The sequence below is a fragment of the Aptenodytes forsteri genome, unplaced genomic scaffold (assembly GCF_000699145.1).
Source record: "Aptenodytes forsteri isolate BGI_AS27 unplaced genomic scaffold, ASM69914v1 Scaffold56, whole genome shotgun sequence".
NCBI lineage: Eukaryota > Metazoa > Chordata > Aves > Sphenisciformes > Spheniscidae > Aptenodytes > Aptenodytes forsteri.
In genome coordinates, this window is record NW_008796213.1 from 90,341 (window position 1) to 111,342 (window position 21,002).

At 51.0% G+C, this 21,002-nt stretch overlaps 1 protein-coding gene across 1 annotated transcript in view; it reads right to left on the minus strand.

Moving 5' to 3' along the window:
- B4GALNT3 (beta-1,4-N-acetyl-galactosaminyltransferase 3) overlaps nt 1-21,002 on the minus strand; it is a 74,161-nt gene that overhangs the window by 15,631 nt on the left and 37,528 nt on the right. Inside the window, exons 3-10 of the mRNA XM_009288392.1 lie at nt 12,691-12,794; nt 11,752-11,829; nt 4,372-4,467; nt 3,721-3,811; nt 2,722-2,822; nt 2,295-2,362; nt 1,032-1,110; nt 534-600 (exon numbers count right to left, since the gene is read on the minus strand). Of these exons, the coding sequence (XP_009286667.1) occupies nt 534-600; nt 1,032-1,110; nt 2,295-2,362; nt 2,722-2,822; nt 3,721-3,811; nt 4,372-4,467; nt 11,752-11,829; nt 12,691-12,794 (684 nt within the window). The remainder of the gene's footprint in view (nt 1-533; nt 601-1,031; nt 1,111-2,294; nt 2,363-2,721; nt 2,823-3,720; nt 3,812-4,371; nt 4,468-11,751; nt 11,830-12,690; nt 12,795-21,002) is intronic.

A 21,002-nucleotide genomic window follows, 5' to 3' on the forward strand; every position in this document is an offset into this window, starting at 1 on the left:
GCTGATGTGCTTGCTGCAATCCAGCAGCAACTTGAAGAGGCTTGAGGGTGATATAGAAGAAAGCAGCATCCCCCAATATCGCTAGTGTATCCCATTGTGTCCAGCACTCAGAGTGAAATCTCCTGGAAGTGCTACAGCAGCCCCTTCTCCCTGGTCACGTCCAGCTGCCAGCGCACCCCCACAGCTCCCATGTTATGGGCCTTATGTTCCCCCTAGCTCTCTGCAGGCAACCTCCATCCTGTGTTACTCTCACATCTGGCAGTTCTCACCCTTGCAGACTCTCTTCTCTGCCCTTCCTCACCGCTTCTAGATTTCCCTGAAATAATGTTCCAATCCTACTTCCAATTCTCCTATATTTAATGAGCCACACTGTTGTCCAGAGGTCTGTCTCCTGATCTGTCTCCACTTCGTTCTTGTAATGATCTGTATGCATGGCATTTGCCTGGCTAGACTATGATTCATGGTGAAACACCGCTGATACGTTCTGGAAGAATGGGGAGGTGCTCGGGGAAACCTGTGGTGAAGATACTTACTAGCAAAAAGGGAGAGGTATGGGGAGTCAATGACTTTGAACTTCGCTTCTGGGTCATTCAGTCTCCACTGGAACAGAGAAACACATTAAAATGAAGTGCTTATGGAGTTAACCAAGCCTGAACAAAAGGAACAGGCACAAGATGCTTTTTCAACAGATGGGCTCGCAGCTTCCTCTTTCTCCTTACTATGACCAAGTTTACCTAGCAGCAAAAGACTGGGAATGAGCTGAGATCCCCCAGGACACAGCCAAAGCAGGAAAGGACAAAGAGCTGCAACAGAGACCGGAGAGGGCAGAACTATCCCAAGCAAGCAGAGGAAAGGGTCCTGACATGTGGCCAGGGCTATCCCACACAGAAGTAGGTAAGGGCTCTGGAAGGGATTAGATACTTCTCATGCAAAGAGGAGCTGGGGCCTGGGAAAGGAGGGAAATCGTTACAAACATCATTCCCGAATTCTGCGGGGGTGCATATACAGCATGGCCATTTGCACAGACTCACTGCTACTTCCACATGGTCTGTTCCTCTGTCATCCTGCTTGTGCAGCACCTCAAAATAGTACCTGCCTGCAGCTGACAACCTGTGAAGAACAAGTGCCTGTCACCAAAAGCATTAAGGAACATTTCTTAGCTTGTCAGCAGACAATGAGTGGAAAGCAACCACACCCATGAAACAACCTAATTCTCAGGGTGAGCAGGGTTAGGACTGCCAAGAAAATCCAGATGCTGACAGCGAGATAGGTAGCTTCCCTTGTGCACCTGGAGCGCTCCAGACCCTTCTCAGTTAATTCTGAATAACTCCCTTTCAGTCTTGCCTGCTGGGTTTTGGCCTCTGGGAAACCCGGCCAGTTCCAAGGCAGGAAGCTCGGAATACAGTTCATATAGAGGAGTCTGGATCTGCTGGTGGCTGCTTCCTCCAGGGAAGAAAAATTCATTGTTGCATTCCTGCAGTATATCAGCAAAGCAACTGGCACAGGTGTGGATGTGTCACTTCAGCTTTGGCGATACCCCAGAGTAATCCCTTTCTCTATATTGCTGAATTCTTCAGAACAAGTCTGGGTTCCTTTTCCTTGTCCTTATGATTTCCTGGCCATGTGCAGAGGTGGCTGGGAGCGAGGGGCTCTGCTCACTCACCTCACTATCTTTGACTGCTGGCTGTGAAATTTCCCAAACTCCCCTGGCGCGGTCCACTCCTTCCCTGTCTGTGAAGAGACAGAAAACGCTCTAGTTAAGATGAGTTTCTTCCCTGGTTACTGCACTGGGAGTGATGAAGAGGGAAAAATTGAGCTGCTACTCCTAGTAAGTTGTCTGTGAGATCCACAACCTGTGGACAGATTTAAGTCCCTTAATCACGAACACGGGGCTCCTAACAGCACTGCCAATAAGTAACTGGCTTAAGGTGTGTCGAGTCATACCCATCTGGCATCTGTGGTAGTGTTGTCTGTAGTTGGGCAGGAAAAGAACCTTGGGTAGTCCAAGGAAGTATGTAAGACAGGAAGGTCTCCATCCCCACAGAAACATTAAAGCCTTGATGGTAGAAGCCATGCAGCATGCACTGTACCTTGCCTACTGCATTCCTGAGTATATCAGCAAAGCAACTGGCACAGGTGTGGATGTGTCACTTCAGCTTTGGCGATACCCCAGAGTAATCCCTTTCTCTATATTGCTGAATTCTTCAGAACAAGTCTGGGTTCCTTTTCCTTGTCCTTATGATTTCCTGGCCATGTGCAGAGGTGGCTGGGAGCGAGGGGCTCTGCTCACTCACCTCACTATCTTTGACTGCTGGCTGTGAAATTTCCCAAACTCCCCTGGCGCGGTCCACTCCTTCCCTGTCTGTGAAGAGACAGAAAACGCTCTAGTTAAGATGAGTTTCTTCCCTGGTTACTGCACTGGGAGTGATGAAGAGGGAAAAATTGAGCTGCTACTCCTAGTAAGTTGTCTGTGAGATCCACAACCTGTGGACAGATTTAAGTCCCTTAATCACGAACACGGGGCTCCTAACAGCACTGCCAATAAGTAACTGGCTTAAGGTGTGTCGAGTCATACCCATCTGGCATCTGTGGTAGTGTTGTCTGTAGTTGGGCAGGAAAAGAACCTTGGGTAGTCCAAGGAAGTATGTAAGACAGGAAGGTCTCCATCCCCACAGAAACATTAAAGCCTTGATGGTAGAAGCCATGCAGCATGCACTGTACCTTGCCTACACTGGCCAGCAGCTGGAGCCCAGAGGTCTTTTCATCTGGACTCAGCCAGAACTCAGCATTGTCGTCCGCAGCAACGGCAAACTGAAACTCCCCTGTCGAGAGATGGAGGGAGTAAGTAGGGCTCTGGGGTAAGGGCTTGTGCACAGAATGGATTCTGCTCCTCTAAAATGCTGTCTTCACCCTTTTTCCCGGTGTGTCCATACCTTCCCTTTTGATATTACTACCCTCACCCCTTTGAACCTCTCTGAATTCTCTAACTCTGCTGTGATTGAAAACAAAACTTTACAGATGCAACTGGTTCACTACCTCTCCTGCATTTGCTTTGCCTGACATCTAACCTGGAAAGCTAAGAAATCCATGCAAAGTCTCCCTGCCTCCCCTTTTGTTTCCAGAGCAAATTTTAGTGTGAGAAGCTGTGTTTGGATGGAGGAATGTGCACGTGGAGCCATGAAGGGAGACAGAGGTGTTTGAGTTTCACTGTTCTGGTCAGGGTTACAGGGATGGTGGTTGAGGGCCAGGGGACCAGGAGACGTGGGTGAGTGCTAGCAGGCTGCTCTGGGCAGAAGCACGCAGCTGGGCGATACAGATGTCAGCTGCTGTCAGATGGTATTCATGCACCCGGGGAGCAGCAGGAACATAAGTGATGTCACGTACAGTCCTGTGCATGAGAGGCAGGGAGGAAAAGCTCAGGGATTGTTCGTGCCCACATGCACGCCACGGGGCTGTGCATTCATGATAGCATTGTTTTTTATCTAGCACTTCCCATCTGTTTTCTTCTGTGCTTTTCCTTTCCACCCTACAGGGGAGGCAGATGTGTTTCACCCATGCCAAGGCCACGGCCAGTCACGCACATCTAGCTGGGCTGCCCACGTGAGGGACCTGGCCTTGGGCTTGCCGGGGTAAGGGCACCAGTGGTTCAGCACCAGGAGGGGAGGGAGGGGCACGTGAGAAGAGATGTGAGCAGTGGCACAGCAGCCTCAGAGCCCTCACCATCGGTGAAAGGATGCAGGTAGCCAAATATCCGGAGACCATAGTTGGTCCATTTTGGGGACACAGCCAGCTTCTTCAGTGTAGTTCGCGTCTGAAGTGGAAGAAGAAAAAAATAATAAAAATAACTAGATGTGACAGGAACAAGGGGGAACGCAAAAACCCTGGGACAGGTGGGCAGAGGGAAGTATGAGGATTGCTCTGGGAGGAGGATGGGTCACAGTGTGTGATGGAGGCAGCGGGAAAGAGCAGGCCAGATGAGAGACAAACTGAAGCAAGTGCTGCTACGGAGGGGAGAGCTGCATGGGGGATGCCGGTGAGATGGTGGGGATGGGACGTGGCGTTCACCAGCCACTTGGAGGGAGAGCACCAAATAGAGGGCTCCTTCACCCCATGTCCAAGGCCTGGCAGGCCAGCATAGGTAAAATGAGCCTCCCCCGTGGAGCAGAACCGTTGAACCCTTGTGAAAGCTTCCCGCTCCCTTAGCAGGAGGACAAAGGAGATGATGGAGAGGGAGGTGATGGATGCTCAGGAGCAGGAGGACAGAGGAGGTGATGGAGAAGGATAGGGACAGGATGTGAAGGAAGCAGGGGCAATCCAGCTGGGAAGCAGAGCTGGGAAGCATGGGACAGAGGGTGTCACAGTCTTACTCACGTGGGGGAAGAGAGGGAAGTGGAGGTTTTTCCTGAGCTGCTCAGTGGAGCTGCCACACCAGTCCTCGAACACGTGCAGATTGGCCTGGCCCTGGAACTGGGGGGCAGAAGTGGGGCACCATGAATTGCTGCATCCATCCCCTGCATGCCATCCTCCCCTGTTATGCCAACCTTGGCCATGGCCCCCGGCACTGGAGCACTTGTGAGAGTAAAGGAAGATGCCGCTGCTGCGACAGGCTGGTCTGCAGGAGACATGGGTCCAGACCTCTGTTTCTCATCTGCTGAGGGTTTGGGGCTGGCACAGGTGACAGTCTGAACGGCACCAGGGAACTGCGATAATGCCCAGGACATCTCAGTTAAGTGGCTGGAGTTGACTCCATTTTGCTTCATCAAGGAGGTGTTTTAACCAGAGGGCTGTGCTCTGAGGACATGGTGTGGGACATGCTGTAGGGTGGCAATAGCACCCCATGATCCAGCAAAGAGAGTGTAGGATCTTATGTCCTCCAAGAAGGTGTTCCGGACTCCCGCACCATTTCAGGGCTATTTTCCTGACCCAAGGAAGAAGGGACACCCTAGGGAGGGGAGATGGCAGATCCCCTTCTCAAAGCATGTCTGCGAGATAAAGCTCATGGAGGACGGTGGGGACAGGGAGATGGAGGCTCAGCAGGGCGGGGAGCAGCAGCATAGGCGGGTCAGTGGGCAGCATGGCCTCCATGTGCCTGCAGAGACACAGAAATGCTGGGGGGAGCGGGGGTCCCCTCCCAGACAGCGTAGGAAGGTGTGCAGTGTGGGTACGGGTGGCTGTACCTGCTACCTAGCCAGCCCCGCAGGGAGAGGCTGTCGGTACTCAACGGAGACCTGGAGCACAGCTTTGCTGGGAAAAGCTTGCTGGCTGCTGTGGGATTTCAGCGATAAGCTCCTCAAGGGACAGACTTTCTTTTTGCCAGAGCCATTCGGAAGGGAGGAGCTGGCTGCCCCCCAGCAAAGTCCGAGCTCTCTGCCTGCAACCAGTGGAGCTGGACGCTGAAACCCTCCTCGCAGGACCGGCATCCAATAGCGGAGAATAAATAATCTGGAGACTGTAGAAGCTACCTTAGATGGGGAAATGCTGAAGAAAGGAATAGGTTGCCTTGGGACCGGGGAGGTTTTGCCGCGGCTGTCTTGCCTATATAAGGGCTGTGCAAGCAGGGCTGGAGAAACTGCCTGAACAGCACCCAAATGTCTACAGATGGCAGCAAATTCTTAGTTTTCGCTGGCGAGTCTCTAGCAAGGCTGAAGCTGCACGGTGGAGGAGGGTCCAACCCCTCTGTGCACTCCTGGCAGAGAAACTGCTTCAGAGAGTTATTCTTCCCAGGACAGCGGGCTGGGAATTCGTTTTGTAATAAACTGTGGCCTGAAGGAAGGACGCAGAGCAGACTTGGCCTGGCACCAGCTTATGCAGTAATGCTCCTTGCGAGCTGTGGGCTTTAGTCATGCACGTGAAAACCATCTCTGTGTGCCAGGCAAAACACATTCACAGCCACTGCTGTTCTTGAGTGGTCTCTCGTCAGCCCTCTCTCACTGGCGTCTGCACTGCCAGGGCTTGACTGATGTCTGCAAGCCTGTGTCATCCCCCGCTACTATCTCCTCTTCTTTCCTTCACTGCTGACATCCCTCAGCCTGGATTCTGCCCATCGGGCAAAAGAAAAAGCAGCAAGACAAAGTGCATGTAATCAGCCAGAGTGATGCTGCACAAAATCAGAGAGGAACTACACACAGGGTTCAAGGCGATGGATGCAGCCAAGAGAAACCTGGGACTCTGCAGGGACTCGCGATACAAATAAATCACTGCAAGTGTGACAAACACTGAATTGGAACGAAATTGCTGGGCAGTCTCATGCCCCTTGGCCAAATGCAGGTTCACACCCAAGGGTCTTACACTACTTTTCTCAGACAAATCAAATAATGACAATTGCTGTTTCTTGCGGAACATGAAGTGAGGCGAACAGGCTAGGCTCCCACAGTGGGTCACTGTCAGAAACTGCGTCTTCTGGCAGCCAGGCTGCTGCTATCCACGAGTGATGCTGGTTTTTCTTCTTAGAGAATTGTTTGCACGCTGCAGATAGCAGGCTCAGATCTCTATCAAATGTAGCACAACACTCCCACACTGTGGAGAGGCTGGCGCTGCAGTCCCCTCCTGGCAAAGACAGACCCAGGGGATGCTCCCGAGGCTCGGTACTGCAATGGAGCTGGGCTGGCTTTGGCATGGGGTAGCCCCAACACCAAAACAGATCTTGATGAGGGAATTCCCAAGAGAGTGGCTAGACTTGCTCAAATGTTTGCAGAGGAAACTTGGACCAGTCCCATTCTAATACAATCCTTCACTGCAGAGTTTGGCAGTATTAGGGAGAGGGCAGCCTACTAAAAAGTAAGGCAGACACCACCGTACTAGGTGCTCCATCAATGCTGTAAGAGATGGTCCCTGAGATTTCTAGCCCGACAACCCTGTCTCCAAAGTCTTTACAAAGCCACCTGAGAGGAGATTCTGGCAGGAGCTGATGAGATCGCTTCGCTTTCCTGCACTCGCAGCTAAGAGAAATAATTAACTGGTAAATAATAAGCATTTCTTCCATGTGGTTTCAGAGTCTTTTCTAAAGCAACAGATTTTCTCCTGAGCTACAGCAGCCTAACTTAGTCTCTGCTTCCTCTGAAAGGAAAAAGAAGAACATTATTGACAGATAAGTGCTGGCTGCCCAAAGTGCTGCTCTGGGAGTGAAAACTGAACTAGGCTTTTATTTTAGGCTCCCACGAGTCATCAGTGCAGCAGCTGTTTTGAAACCCTATCACCTCTGTCCCTTCAACTGAACTCATGGCTGCCCATTGCAGGCAGCTGAGAAATTCCTCCGTTTGCTATTTGGGTCCCCTCAGGAACATGCAGTAAAAATCTCCTGCTTGGGGCTTTTGCAGATTGCAGCAATAGATAAACGGCACCGTCATTCCCAATTCATGCACACAGCTCCTGAGAAACGTCGATGGACTTTCTAAAACATGGCTACTGAGTTTGACTTCCCAGCTTCTAACTGCCTAGTCCTGGTTTTCAAAGGGCTGGAAATTCAGGACCTGGTAAGCAACAAGTTAAGTAAGTTCCCCTTCTCCCCTTAAAAACATCTGCTTTGAAAATTTTGGATAGGCTGATTTGGCCAGAACCAGGAATAGAAGCCAAGAGTCTGGACCTTAAATGGGAGCTGGTATTAAGCAGTCCATGCCTTCCCATTTAGAGGGCTCCTGCTGCCCTTCAGCTTCCTCCCCATCCCAACCCCACCTCCCAGTTGCCTATCTCCACCCTGCTGAAATAATAGCATTGCACGAACCCAGCTCAGATCCAAAACGGGCAAAAGTCGTGCACCAAGGGCACCGTCAGCACGGCGTGAGTACACCCAGGAGCACGCGCGCAAGAGCTGTTCTTCCCAAGGAGGTCTGGGCAGCCTGATACCCTCCTGAGCACAACGCCACGGACACAAAGAGACAGCGCTGCCCAAGGGAAGGGAGACCTGAACCTTAACAAGTGCAGGGAGGCAAGAGCTGGGACAGGGCCTTGCTTCGGTGCTGACGCAGCAGCCCCCGCAGCTTTGGGAGTGCAGCTGGGCTCCAAGCCCCAGCGCCGACCCTTCCCGCTGAGCGTGCTGAATTAACACCCGCCTGCAGCCCTGAGTTTGTATAAAGAGACTTTGGTATTTCCGCTTCCTTCTAGCAAGGAATTTTAGATTATCAGCCCCTCCTAGGACAACAGACCGTAAAGGAGGATCGGGCACACAGAGAGCACAGACCTCTCTTCCTAGCCCAAACCCTATCATGTCAAAACTGCCCAGGGGGGTGGCACCACACACCCAGCGGCTCCTCCTGAGCAAGGAGCCCCAGGGAAGAAAGGCGAAGCAGCAGCAGAGGCCGGTGCAAGCAGCAAAGCTGGGAGGATGGCAGCAGCGGAGACATGACCTGCCGCACTGTAACTGGAGCAGGATGGAGAAGAGAGGCCTTTCCTAATTTAATCCTGGGTGGCTTTGGCATCACGGAGGCAAATCAGCTGCGTAGCTGTGTGCAGCCCAGGGAACGCGCAGCGCCAGGGATGATAAACAGGGCACAGAGAGGGCCTGAGCCAGGGAAGAAAGGCGACATTGTGCTGCCAACTGGAAACTCCTGAGTTCATAAGACTCTTCTGTCTCCACAGAGCGGCTGCAGCCCCTCCTCCTGCCTGGCCCAGCTCCCCTGACTGGGTGACATTCAGCAGCCAGCAGCTGGTCTTCGCTGCAAGCTCTGACGTGTCGGGCACTTGCAGGAATCCATCAAGACAAGTTAGCAACAAAGCCCCCCTGTCCCGCTGAGCCCTGACACCTGACGGGTGCGAGCGGGCAAGGAAGGGACGTGGGCAGGGACAGAGCGAGCAGGAATAGCTTTGTCTTTTAGTCCTCTAAGGAAAGGATGCTTCCTCTTAGGGCAGGTTGGGGGCAAGGGGATGCCCTGCCACAATGCTCTGGTTTCATGCAGCACCTCTGCTCCTATACAGGCGCTGCCTGCAAGGGGCCGCGCTCCCAGACATATCTCACACCTCCTTCCAGTGAGAGCAAGTCCTGAGGCTGTGCAGACACAAAGGGGGGACATTTTAAATGCCCCCCAGTGCTGCCCAGACCTTTCTCCTCTAGGAGCTGAACAGAGGCTTTTGCAGAGGTAAATGAGAAGGATCAGGCTAACCAGGCGCATTTCTGAAAATCCTCCCCCCACACCTACGGCAGTGCCAAATGGTGACATTCATGGTCCCACAGCACAGGTTTGCCCTGGCGATAGCCAGGCACCTTTCTGAATTAATGAAACAAAACGCCCCACATCTCTCCAGCCTGAGGAGACAGTGGGTGACACTGGGAGCTGGCAGACTTTGTCCTGGTGCCTGGAAGGGACAGCGGTGGTAGGAATCATGTGCACGGGCACCTCGAGGAAGCCAGAAGTGAGGCTGAGCCCTGCCTTCCCCCATACGCGGGGTATAACTTCGTTAAGGATTTCCTATGCACACACTTTCCCACCACATTATCAAAGGCTGAAGACTTAAGCCGTCGATTTCATCCCCTGAAACTGAAAAGAAGAAAATTGAAACTTGTCCTTTTTTGGCCATGCTGGCTGCCAGCTCACCCTGCAACTCCATTAATTATTCATGTTTGTCAGGAATATACCTCTCTATTCAAACTAACCCTAGCTCCCCGACCTGTGGGAGGCAACCTGCCGCCCCTTGCCCCAGGAATCAGGCTGCAATTAAGTTCTTAGAGAGGCTGCCAGGAGGGCACAATGGGATTGTACACCCTGGGTAATTAATTTGGGCAGAGTTACAGAAAAACTTAATCCTCAGGCCAGGAAAAATTTCAGCCAGTGGTTAAGAGGACAGCAAGCAGCTCTGTACAGAGCTGTGCCCATAGATCCTTCTCCATCTCCTGCAGCTGGTATTGGTGAACCGCTGGCCTTTGTTTGCAGTCAGGGTGGCTCTGCTGACCCTCTGGGTACAGACACAGTGCTGCAGCGAGGGCAGGAAATTTTTCTTTATAGAGACAAAGGGAAAATTGGTGAAGGAGGCAGGTGCTTCACAGGACCAGCGTTAGAGGACTGACGGGGGAGAAAGGCAGGGTGTGTGAGTGGGGCAAGGCCACCCAAACCAACTCCCCAGACTGGTAGCCGTATGCCCTGGGTCTCAAAGTCTTCTCACGGCGTATCTGCTGCACACCACCTGACACAGAGCATGGCTGGGGCACCCACAAATTCCCAATCCAGTTGGTCTGAGGAAACAGCCCTGCTGCCTGGCAGAGCTCTCCTCCCCAACAGGGAGCAGTGCAGGACAAGGCAGGATGCACACAGCACCTTTCCAGGCACGGGGCCATCCCACACAGTGCACCCCCCAAGTCCTGCCCCTTCCCCTTGGGCAGCACACCTTTCCGCTTGCTCCCCCTTTGGCAGCACCACACCGGGGTGGCAGGTTTGCAGGCTGGCGGGTGTCCTGCCCAGCACTGACACACGCAAGGGTGTGAAGTTGCCCCACCAGCAAAGCAGAGGGCTTTGCAGATCAGCCCTGTGCTAAACACATACCTTCACCCAAGCCACAGCACATACCCCTCCAGTTGCATTTCTAACCCAGTAAAGGCTCATTGCACACCACAGCCGGCAGGTTTCAAGACTATCACGCTTTTGAGAAACCACCAGGGAGGGGACCAGAGACATCGGGCAAAGCCTCAGGGAAGCTGGGGGATGCCACACAGAGCCTGTATTGCCCAGTGCCGTGGGAGAGGGGAGCAGTAAATGCTCCGTGTTGTCCCTGTGCACAAGCAGCAGTCCTGGCCCTGATGTCCCGCTGGCTCTTTGCCAGCAGCTGCTCATCTGGGAGGCAGCCCTGCCCGCACGCTGCCTGCAAGGCCCTGCGGCCGGAGGAAGCCCCCAGGCTCCAGCTGGGACCGGCACTCGCCAGAGCCAATGCAGCAGAACAGATCAATGGTCTGGTCTGGTTCTGGGCACTGGAGGGTGACTGGTGCTGGCTGCTTCCAGGAAAGCCTCAGCTCATGCTGCAAGGACCTAAACTGCTCAGTGCAATGGCTGGAGGGAGGCGCTTTCCCTCCGCTGGCCGGTGATCATCTTGTGCCCTGAGTGCAGGGAGAGCAGCCTGCTCCCTCCCCAGGGGAGCTGCAGAGGCCCTTCTAATTTGTGCAGGTCTCTAATCACCTTGAGGAATTTAGTGAGCTGACTTCATGAGCTAAATGCCCCCTGGCTTGTGTCCCTATCATTAGCAGCAGGCTGCATTGCTCCCTTATCTGAAGAGGAACGGTGAGATAAGGGAACAGGGGAGAAAAGAATAAACTAGGCATGAAGGAAACAAAGGGAATGTTTACCCCAATCTTCAAGGGTCACCAGAGAAGGTCTCTGTTCATCAGAAGTGTCACTGAAGTGGAGAAATCTTTACGTATGACACACAGGGGTTGGATAGCAAGCAAATGCCAGAACAAGAGCAGAGTGTGACACTTCTGCGTGCCACAGTCGTGTATTTGCTTGTTGAATGCTTGGTCCTATGCACTCCCAGCCCTGAATAAGCTTCACCTTTCGGGAAGGTAGCGGGGCTGCCTGCTCTCAGGGAATTGTGGGTGGGTGCTTGGTGCCTTGATGGCTGGTGGAGATGCCAAATTATCAGGAATCTGGACAATCCTGTCTTTCCAGATGATTACTCAGGTCTGTAAGTGTCATTAAGCCAGGAGGGGGTGATAGGAAATGGACTTCTAGTGAAGCAAATGAATTTCCAGGCAGAGGTCCCTGCCTTCCGTTCTCGCTGCACAGGTTTCTAGCTACAGCTCCCTCACACAAAACAATGGAGAAAGGCACCCACCTCTGGCATCCATGGGACAGGGTTGTCCACACCTGCGTAATTCGATTTATTCCTCCCACCTCTTTGCAGCTCTTGGTTCTGAAATACAAGTAGAGGAAAGTCAAAATAACCTGATAAATGACCCAGCACTGACACCTACACAAGAGGGCTCAAACCTGGTCACAAGAACATGTGAGAAAAAAGCAGGTTCCCAAGCTCCTTTTCCAAAGGACAGGCTAGCTATCATGGCCATAGTGGGATGAAAATGCTCCCTGGCTTTTTTGACAGCAAATTTCCATGGTGAGCTACTGAGGGGAAAGGATACCAGCACTTTATAACTGTTTGCTAGCACAGAGTTAAAACTTAGGTCATTCTCCCTCCCCCCCCATCCTTGTTTCAAAAAGGTCCAAGCAATAGTTCTTCCAATATTGCCTTCAGGTAACAGTACCGAGATGTGCTTCACTAGAGAGCTACAAACTCTCTCCTGACCTTTCATTTCTGCTTCCATCTTGCTTAGTGCTACCTTCCTGTGCCACATTACCCAGCCAGCTTCAGCCCACCGCTGCGGCTTAGTACATCTGAAATAACTTCATTGACTACAGTGGAGTCATTGTACATTCACATTGCTGTGAGTCAGCTCAGATTTTGCCCTGTGGCATGCTCTCTTTCCTGTGTGAAGAGAGAGCTGTCTCTTGGGGCCAGCATCAGAAAGGAAGGTCTGCCCTTCTAAACATTCAGAAGACATCCCAAGCCTCCTCACCTGGTGTCCCAGCTTCTGCGGATAATAAAACTGAAGGCTTGGGTCCCCACCTGGGAGTTCGCATTGCTGTGAGTCAGCTCAGATTTTGCCCTGTGGCATGCTCTCTTTCCTGTGTGAAGAGAGAGCTGTCTCTTGGGGCCAGCATCAGAAAGGAAGGTCTGCCCTTCTAAACATTCAGAAGACATCCCAAGCCTCCTCACCTGGTGTCCCAGCTTCTGCGGATAATAAAACTGAAGGCTTGGGTCCCCACCTGGGACATTCGTGTCTGCCAGAGCCTTAGCCAGCTCCCTCCAGCTTTCGTATCCTGCGCAGAGGAAACAGAAAGAGATGTCAGACTACAGGCCAAAAAAAGAAGCCGCAGCAGTTACCAGAACAAACTGGTCCTTTACAAGGCTGAGAGACCTCTAACACTCTGGAACGGTCCAGCAGAGACCAGGAGTTGTTTACGTTACTTGGAGCTGGCAGACTCACACAGAGAGAGAAACTGCCTTTGCCTTCCTTAAAAGCTCTTCCCTCCTTCTTATTAATTTGTTATATTAAAGATTCATCATAGTTCTAAAATACATGTCAGAGATTTCATTAATCACCACAGGACTGGGAACCTCTTTGTAGATCCCTCAGGTAATCCCATTGGTCAAACTAAAGAACATCAATGTTTTTTTAACTAGCAACCCCAAAGAAAAAGAAGACAGACAATAACCAGATTACTAATTAGTTTAACCGTCAAAAGAATATTGCTCTGAATATGCACCTATTTGCACAACAGAAGTTCTCAATCTTCTTTGCTTGAAGGAAATGACGGCAAAGAATGCACCTGATGGGACATTCAGCTGTAATGCCTAAAATATTGGCAGTGATGTGGTTAAGGACGTCGCTATTTAAGTGAAGTCAGCCTCCAGGTTCAAAGCAACTTCATTTGACACCCCACCCCCCACCCCCCAGTCTGCTCCATCCAGGAGCCAGGATCAATTTTGGTTTCCTTCTACAACTCCGTTGGCCTCCTGGGCTTAGGAGGGACAAAGACGAGCAGATGCAGCATAACCTCGTAGCTCTCCATAACCGCCGACCGTATCACTAATGAGACAGTGCTGGTGAGCAGAGCTCACACCTCCCAGCAGTGTTACGGCGACTCACACTATGCGGTTTTCAGATCTGCTAAACATTTTGGCATTGAGTCAGTAACTAACCAACCTGCCAGCAGCTCAGCACTGTGCCCACACTGCATGATAGCTTAATTGTGAAGAGCGTAAGTGCCAAAACCTCTGCGAGCACTTGCTTCTCCCAGGCTGGTGGCAGACCAGCTCCATATCCACGTACCAGGCAGCAGAGCCAGGCTCTCTGCCCATTTTCTTTAAAAACAGAAATCATCCCCAAAGCTCTAGGAGGTGCAGAGAAGTTGGCTGCCTTGGTATATAAAGGGAACCATCCCGCCAGCTTCAAGCCTGAGCATTGAGACGAACGGTCTGAGCCCTCTGCACTGCTCCTGCAGCCAGAAGAGGCAGGGACATGCTCTGAAGGGGCAGCACAGGGGAAACCTCTACTGTTTCAGAGCCAGCATACCCATCTTCACCCTGCCCACCCAACCCAGCAGCACGGGAGACTCACTGTGGCTTAAGTAGGAGCATGCTCCATCAGTTTGCTTTGGAGGGGGCATTTACAAGCCACATGACTTACATCAGCTCCAAAACATCTCTGAGATATGTAGAGGCCAAGGCAAACCCAAAACAACCCCAGGAACTAGAATTCACAAACGACCCTTTGACAGATCCCCCCCCGGGCTGTGCTAAGCTCTTGGCCTGTTATTGCACCTACAAACAGGGTTGCAAAACTCTGTCTCTACTTGCTCCTGAATCTGGGCGCTGCGGGGTCTGGTAGAGGTGAGCAGAAAGCAAAGATGTTGAAGCTGCCTCCTATGATGTGGTGAAAAAAGGGGACAATTAATGAAAAGTAAGTGCAAGAAATGTGGAAAATGTGAAAGTAGTCACAGATGCAACTGAGAGACAAGTCTCAGAGGCAACTAGAGTGTTCTGCTTTCCTGACATGAGTGTTGGCTTAGATGTGGGGGTTTCATTCATGCCCTGTTAGATGCTGAACAGCCACAAATTTCTGATCTAGGTCTTCCCACCCTCAGATTCTGATCTGAAGCTACGGGTTTAAGTCTATGACTAAAAATATCAACATCAATATTTATCTCTGCAGAAGACTTCAGTCAGACACTCCCGGTGAGTAATCTACTGATTAATGCAGCTAAGCACATCTCGTGCTTCAGGGACTGACTGTCATGGGAAAGAAGGAGAAGTTCCTGCGTCTTCACATAAAATAACATACAACTGGTGAGCTTCCACCTTGTTCAGAGCAACAAGGCAGGAACCACTGTTTCCGAGTGTCCTGCAGCTGGACACATGGCCCCACTTGCAATGGGGCTGGAACAGACTTTGTAGTTTGCATGAAATTCAGCACTCACTACTTGGAGGGCTCATTGTACTCGTGGGAGAGGGGAGCGCGCTTTTTTTCAGAGGAGAGAGCCAGAAGAGTGGAACTGGCTAAATAAGAGAGGAACCAAGTAAAACAGGAATAAAATTAAAAAAAAAAAAGGAGGGGAATAAAAGTTGGTTCACTCCTGGACATTCACCGAGGGAGGACACCAACAGAAGCAGCACTCACTACTTGGAGGGCTCATTGTACTCGTGGGAGAGGGGAGCGCGCTTTTTTTCAGAGGAGAGAGCCAGAAGAGTGGAACTGGCTAAATAAGAGAGGAACCAAGTAAAACAGGAATAAAATTAAAAAAAAAAAAGGAGGGGAATAAAAGTTGGTTCACTCCTGGACATTCACCGAGGGAGGACACCAACAGAAGCAGGTTTTTTTAAAAAAAAAAGAAGGGGAATAAAAGTTGGTTCACTCCTGGAGATTCACCGAGGGAGGACACCAACAGAAGCAGGTTTTTTTCTTTTGTGTGGAAGAGAGAGATTTTTTGGTTTCCTTGTTAAACTCAGGACTTCACTGCTCTGAGAAATAAGCTCAGGATGAAGCGTCAGGAACCAGGCTCTCCTGGGAAGAGGATGCTGGCCACCACAGCCGGCTGCCCTGGCCGTGGCAGCTCCCGGGCTCGTCTGCGCTTCGGTTCCTGCGCACAGCTGGCATGGAGCCCGCCTCGCAGCAAACACAGAAGCCTGGCTGCACACAAGTGCCAACAGCTGACATTTCTCTGACCCTTGGAAAAGAGAAGAAAGGGGGGCAATTCTCTGTGTTGTACAAATATTTACCTAACATTTACATCAGCCAAACACAGAAGAGACAAAACAGCTAGGAATTAATCTGGAGGTAGTGATTTCCTTGCTGGGTAATTTGTACTTTGGCAGGCTAATTCCCCAACGTGGTAGGAAATTATTTTCAGAAAATAATAAGATAAACACTCCCCTCAGAGGAAGCTCTTGGCACTCTAGTTCCTCTCCAAAAGATTGGCTTTTCCCTGGGGATGTCCATGGGGCACCCTTGGAGAAGAACCTGGCTTTGCCCATGCGTTCCTCGCTAGGAGGAGGGAAGGAGCTATAGAAAAGAGACAGAGCTCCTCCAGCTTCCTGTAGCCAGAAGACCTGCCGAGGCCAACTGCTGATTGAGGACACAGCGAAGGTTTTCTCCCCAGCACATGCCACAGGATTCAAGACATCCCCTTGCAGGTATCCTCTCCTGCGTGACAGCCAGCGAGCAGAGCCCTGTGGCTATGTCCACTGCTCTGTCTCAAGAGCACCAGAGCGAGGTGGTCCACCACAGATTCGGACCGTCCTTGAGGTCTCCATCAGCTCTGCACAGCAGCCCAGCTGCTGGAGTACTTTCTTGATGGCTATTTAAAGTCAACAAAAATATGCCTAGAAAAAAGCAGTAGGTAGGAACTAAAATACCTCAGCAAACACTTCAGTATTACCAAGACGGAATGCCAGAACTATTAGCTTTGATGGTTTTGCTCCAGCCCCTCTACAAAACTGGTTCTGGTTAGGATGGGAAAAGGCAAAAAACTGTAAAGGGAAGAGCTTAGGAAGAGCCTGTCCCACAGTGAAGATGTTGGGCCAGGCTTTGTTGCCATTAGCCTGTCAGACACATGTACCAGCCAACTCCTGGCCTTTCTCTCTTCTGGGCATTTACCTCCCATCACTTCCTGAAGCACAATGGTTGTTTTCCAAGGCTATTTTTTCACCCCAAACACCTCCAAGGAAGGCAACCCTGGTGCAGGCACAGCTTGCCAGAAGAGGCAGCCAGCCTTGCTGCCACATACTCCCCCTCCTCGGCATCAGGACCAGCCTCCCCATGGCCACAAGGGACAGTTCAGGGCAGTGATTCACCCAAAATCCAGCCAGAGGAAAGAAAGGCATATGGCTTTCTGCTGGGCCAGCTTACCCAACTGAGCCAGCTGATGGCCACATAAGCACCACAGCAGACCCCAGTAGCCAGGGTAGAGCAGCATCCGTGCTTCCAGTGACCTGCGGTTACACCACACGGTGTGACGTCAAACCTGCCCCTTTGCCATCCCTGCCTGCAATGGCATGCCTGGCGCCAGAGCATTGTGGACGGGGAGATTTGTACAATTTTGTGCCGAGAGGGACCTGAGGAGCAAGGAGATGTTCTCAAAGGCACTGTGGAGGGGCAGAAGAACAGCCAGATTAATGGCAATGACAGGGGTTTTGTGCAGAGCCCAAACGGCGGTTTTTATCCTCACTCTGACATTCAGGGCATTTTCCCTACGTCTACAACCAGACACTTGGCCAATCTCCTTTCTACAAGCAGAGATCCACCTTTCATTCTACTTCTGCATACTGGTGGTCCAAGGTTCAAGCCCCACAGGGACCAGCCACCACCCAGGAAAGTGAGGGTGGTTCTTCTTTGGAGAAAAGGGGTCCTTTTTCTCCCTGTTCCCATCAGACAGGCTGGCAGCTGCCTGCTGAGGACCCAAATGCCCACCAGGGCTGAGCCTCAGCTGCCCCTCTAGATTTGAGATGGGAAGCCCTCAGGACTTGAGCTAGTTTCTGGAAAAAGAGGCAGGTGGACACAAAGAAAAGGAAAAGAGGATGAAGAGGAGGCTGAGACAGATGCTGCATCCTCCAGCAGAAACCCCCACAAGAAGCAGCCGGTCTGGAGCCAGCGGACCAACCGTTAAGGGACAGAAAAGCTGTAACAAGAGGAAATAAGATGAAGATGTTTCTTGCCTTGGGTCCAGTCAGGGCCCAGGGCCATGTCTGCCTCTTCTCAGCTATGCTTTTTACTGCTCTCAGGTTAGAAGTCAGCAAAGGAAGCTGCAGGAACAGCAAGTGGAGATGGGGGATCTTATCCAGCAGTTATGACTCTGCCAGAGCAATGCACTTGAAGCCCGGCTCAAGAGAAAAAAAATAAAAAAGAAAAAGGCAGAAAGTCGCATCCAGAGATAACAGATAGCAGTACCCAGGGAGCTATCAGGCCTCGGGGCAAGAGCGTGACCAGAGCTGCTCTGTCTGTTCGGAGATTAGATCCATCAAGCCACTGTCAGCCCCTGGCCCCAGCCGGCACTTGACATTTCAATTAGCCTGTGAAGGTACCTGGCAATTGTGCAAGGGGGAAATCCCAGACTCACTCAGGTGATCAGCTTCCCCTCTGAAGGATGAGATTTGATTACTCTGCTGTTGTTACTGCTGCTTACATAGCTGCAAATGCTATTAACACCCACATGCTATCCAGCCCTTTTGTAACGCTGCTAAATGATTTCACTCAGCAGCCTCACGGAACAGCAGGTCCGCAGGTTGGTTTGCACAAAAAGCATTTTCCTTCTGATCCGAGACCGTCCTCCTCCTCTTTTGTTGCAGGGACAGGGCAAGAAAAAACTGGTGGGTATGAAGCAGGACTTTGTTCTTCATTACCCACAGTGCCCACAGACCCCTCAGCATGGCATGATGTTTTAACCCTCTCTTGGACAGTCTTATTTCTCCTCTTATCCTGGTTGAATTTTTTCAACTTGCTGTTGTCCTGGTTTCGTCTGGGATAGAGTTAATCTTCTTCCTAGTAGCTGGTACAGTGCTGTGTTTTGGATTTAGCATGACAATAATGTCGATGACACACCGATATTTTAGTTGTTGCTAAGTAGTGCTTACACTAGTCAAGGACTTTTCAGCTTCTCATGCCCTGCCAGCGAGAAGCTGGGAGGGGGCACAGCCAGGACAGCTGACCCAAACTGGCCAAAGAGATATTCCATACCATGTGACGCCATGCTCTGTATATAAACTGGGGGGAGTTGGCCGGGGGCGGTGACCACTGCTCGGGAACTGGCTGGGCATCGGTCGGCGGGTGGTGAGCAAATGCATCATGCATCACTTGCTTTGTATATTCTTTTATCATTATTATTATTATTTTCCCTTAAACTGTCTTTACCTCAACCCACGAATTTTACTTTTTTTTTTTTGCCAATTCTTTCCCCCATCCCACTGGCGGGGGGAGTGAGCAAACGACTGTGCGGTGTTTAGCTGCCTGCCGGGTTAAATCACAACACTGCTATCCCACGAGACTTCAGTGTGATTTGAGGCCTTTTCCAGTATTATTCCTGGCTGAACAGGTATGCAGGTGCAGTACCCAATACCCCCAAATATTACCATTAGGTGCCTTGCAAGCATGTTAGTCCAAAAGATGCCGGGGAAGGTTGCTTGAAACTGAACGTGACATTAGGAGCTCAACTCAGGGAGCTCTTTGCACTCTCTCACACACATATGCATCATGCCCTGAACACGAACCTCAAGTCTACCTCCCGGCCTGGTTACTCTCACTTAGATTATACCCCATTCACATAGGCAGCGCACTGCCTTCACCCCGCCACATGACCCTGGGTGTCATGGGCAGCGAGGTTGTGGTCCAGCAACCAAATACTTCTGGCCAGTGAGATCATGGGGACAAGCTGCCACGCTATGCTGTTCACCCCAGGCAGTGTGGTTTTGTGCCTGCAGCCTGATAGCTGCCATCTCCTTGTCACCTGGCCAAGGCAGCGCTGCATCATGCTCTGGGGAAGAGCGTTTAGACGCTTTAGACGTTTTGACATGCCTTCCACGCACCCTGACCAGAGCAAACCCCTACTGCTAGTGCCATGACAGGGGAAGCAACATCCACCTCCTGGTCTACCACACACACACATGTATGCAGCCCCACAACACCAAGCATACAAAGCATAAAGATGAGGTGTAAACTGACCTCCTAAAAACAGAGATGTGGGGAAAGGATAAAGGTGAAAAGGAACAGCCAATGGTTTCTGGCCATAGGGGTGAGGGAAGGTTAGGTCAAGTCATGAATCACAGACAGAGGGCCAGAGAAACTACCAAAAAAATCATTCAAGGGTAGAGCCGGGCCGAGAGAGTCTCTCTGGTTACTTATAAGTCAATAAAAGGCATAGGCAGAAAAGAGTGAACTCCTTGCCCCCAGATCAAGATCAGAACAACACTCTTGGAGTTAAAAAGATTCAAGAAGTTATGAAACCTGGTGTTACAAAGGGAGCCCTGAAAACCTTTCCATTTCTGGTTAGCGCAGAACCCTGCAAATATGATCGCTGACTTCCTCCAGGGATAAATCACAAGTTAGAGACCGTGTGTGCAGACATAAATTACTCCATTCTTCCTCCTCTGATTCACTGCTTTGTGAAACTGCATGGCTTTGCTGTCTGTGAGTTTGCAAACTGACGATAACCTGCAGAACATTAGAATTACATGAAGTATGATGGAGAAAAAGGCAGAGCACTGCACTAGGGAATAAGAGGAAAATGAGTAGACTTAACTACCCAAGGCACTCACACAGTCTCACTTCCAGACTCACCCACCAAGTCCTACCTTGCTGCTGTTGCCCTCTAGGTATAGGAAACGTATTTCTTACAGGAAGGGAGGAACTGATAAGCAATGGCTGGGGCACTAACCTGTTTTGTGGAAGATAAAATTCAAATCTTGCTTCTGCCGCTAAAATTTTCCATTGCCCTAGTTAAATCATGAAATCCACCTACGCCACAAGATTATCTGTCAAATATTGCCTGCCTCCTGAAAGTTCGGCGAGGATATGCACATAGAGATGCATTGCTGGATTTGAGTGAGAATCAAATAATGTTGCTGCCAGTTGCACTATCCTTCAAAATTATGGGGCTGAGCTCGTAAGTCAGCTCCAGAAATGCCTCTGTTTCAACCTAGCGTGTGCTAGAGTAAAACAATTGCAAACTATTGCTTATCTGCACTTGCCAAGCTGAAGGCAGAGGAGGTTCAGGAGCTGATGCCAGCGTGGAAGGGCATCTACAAGCCGCAGCCAGCTGAGGTGCCCAGCCACAGAGGCCCAGCTTTGGCTGTGCAGCTGCAGTGCCCTGCCCGAGGCGATTACAGCCAACAGTGGCCCTGAGCAATGGAGATATGTCCTCTCCTGCCCACCCTCACCTCTCCAACCATGCAACTTAATCCCTCCTCACCTTCCTCTCTTCTGCCTCTGCAAAGTTGCACTAAGGAGCCGTGAATCATAGAAGAATCATAGAATCATA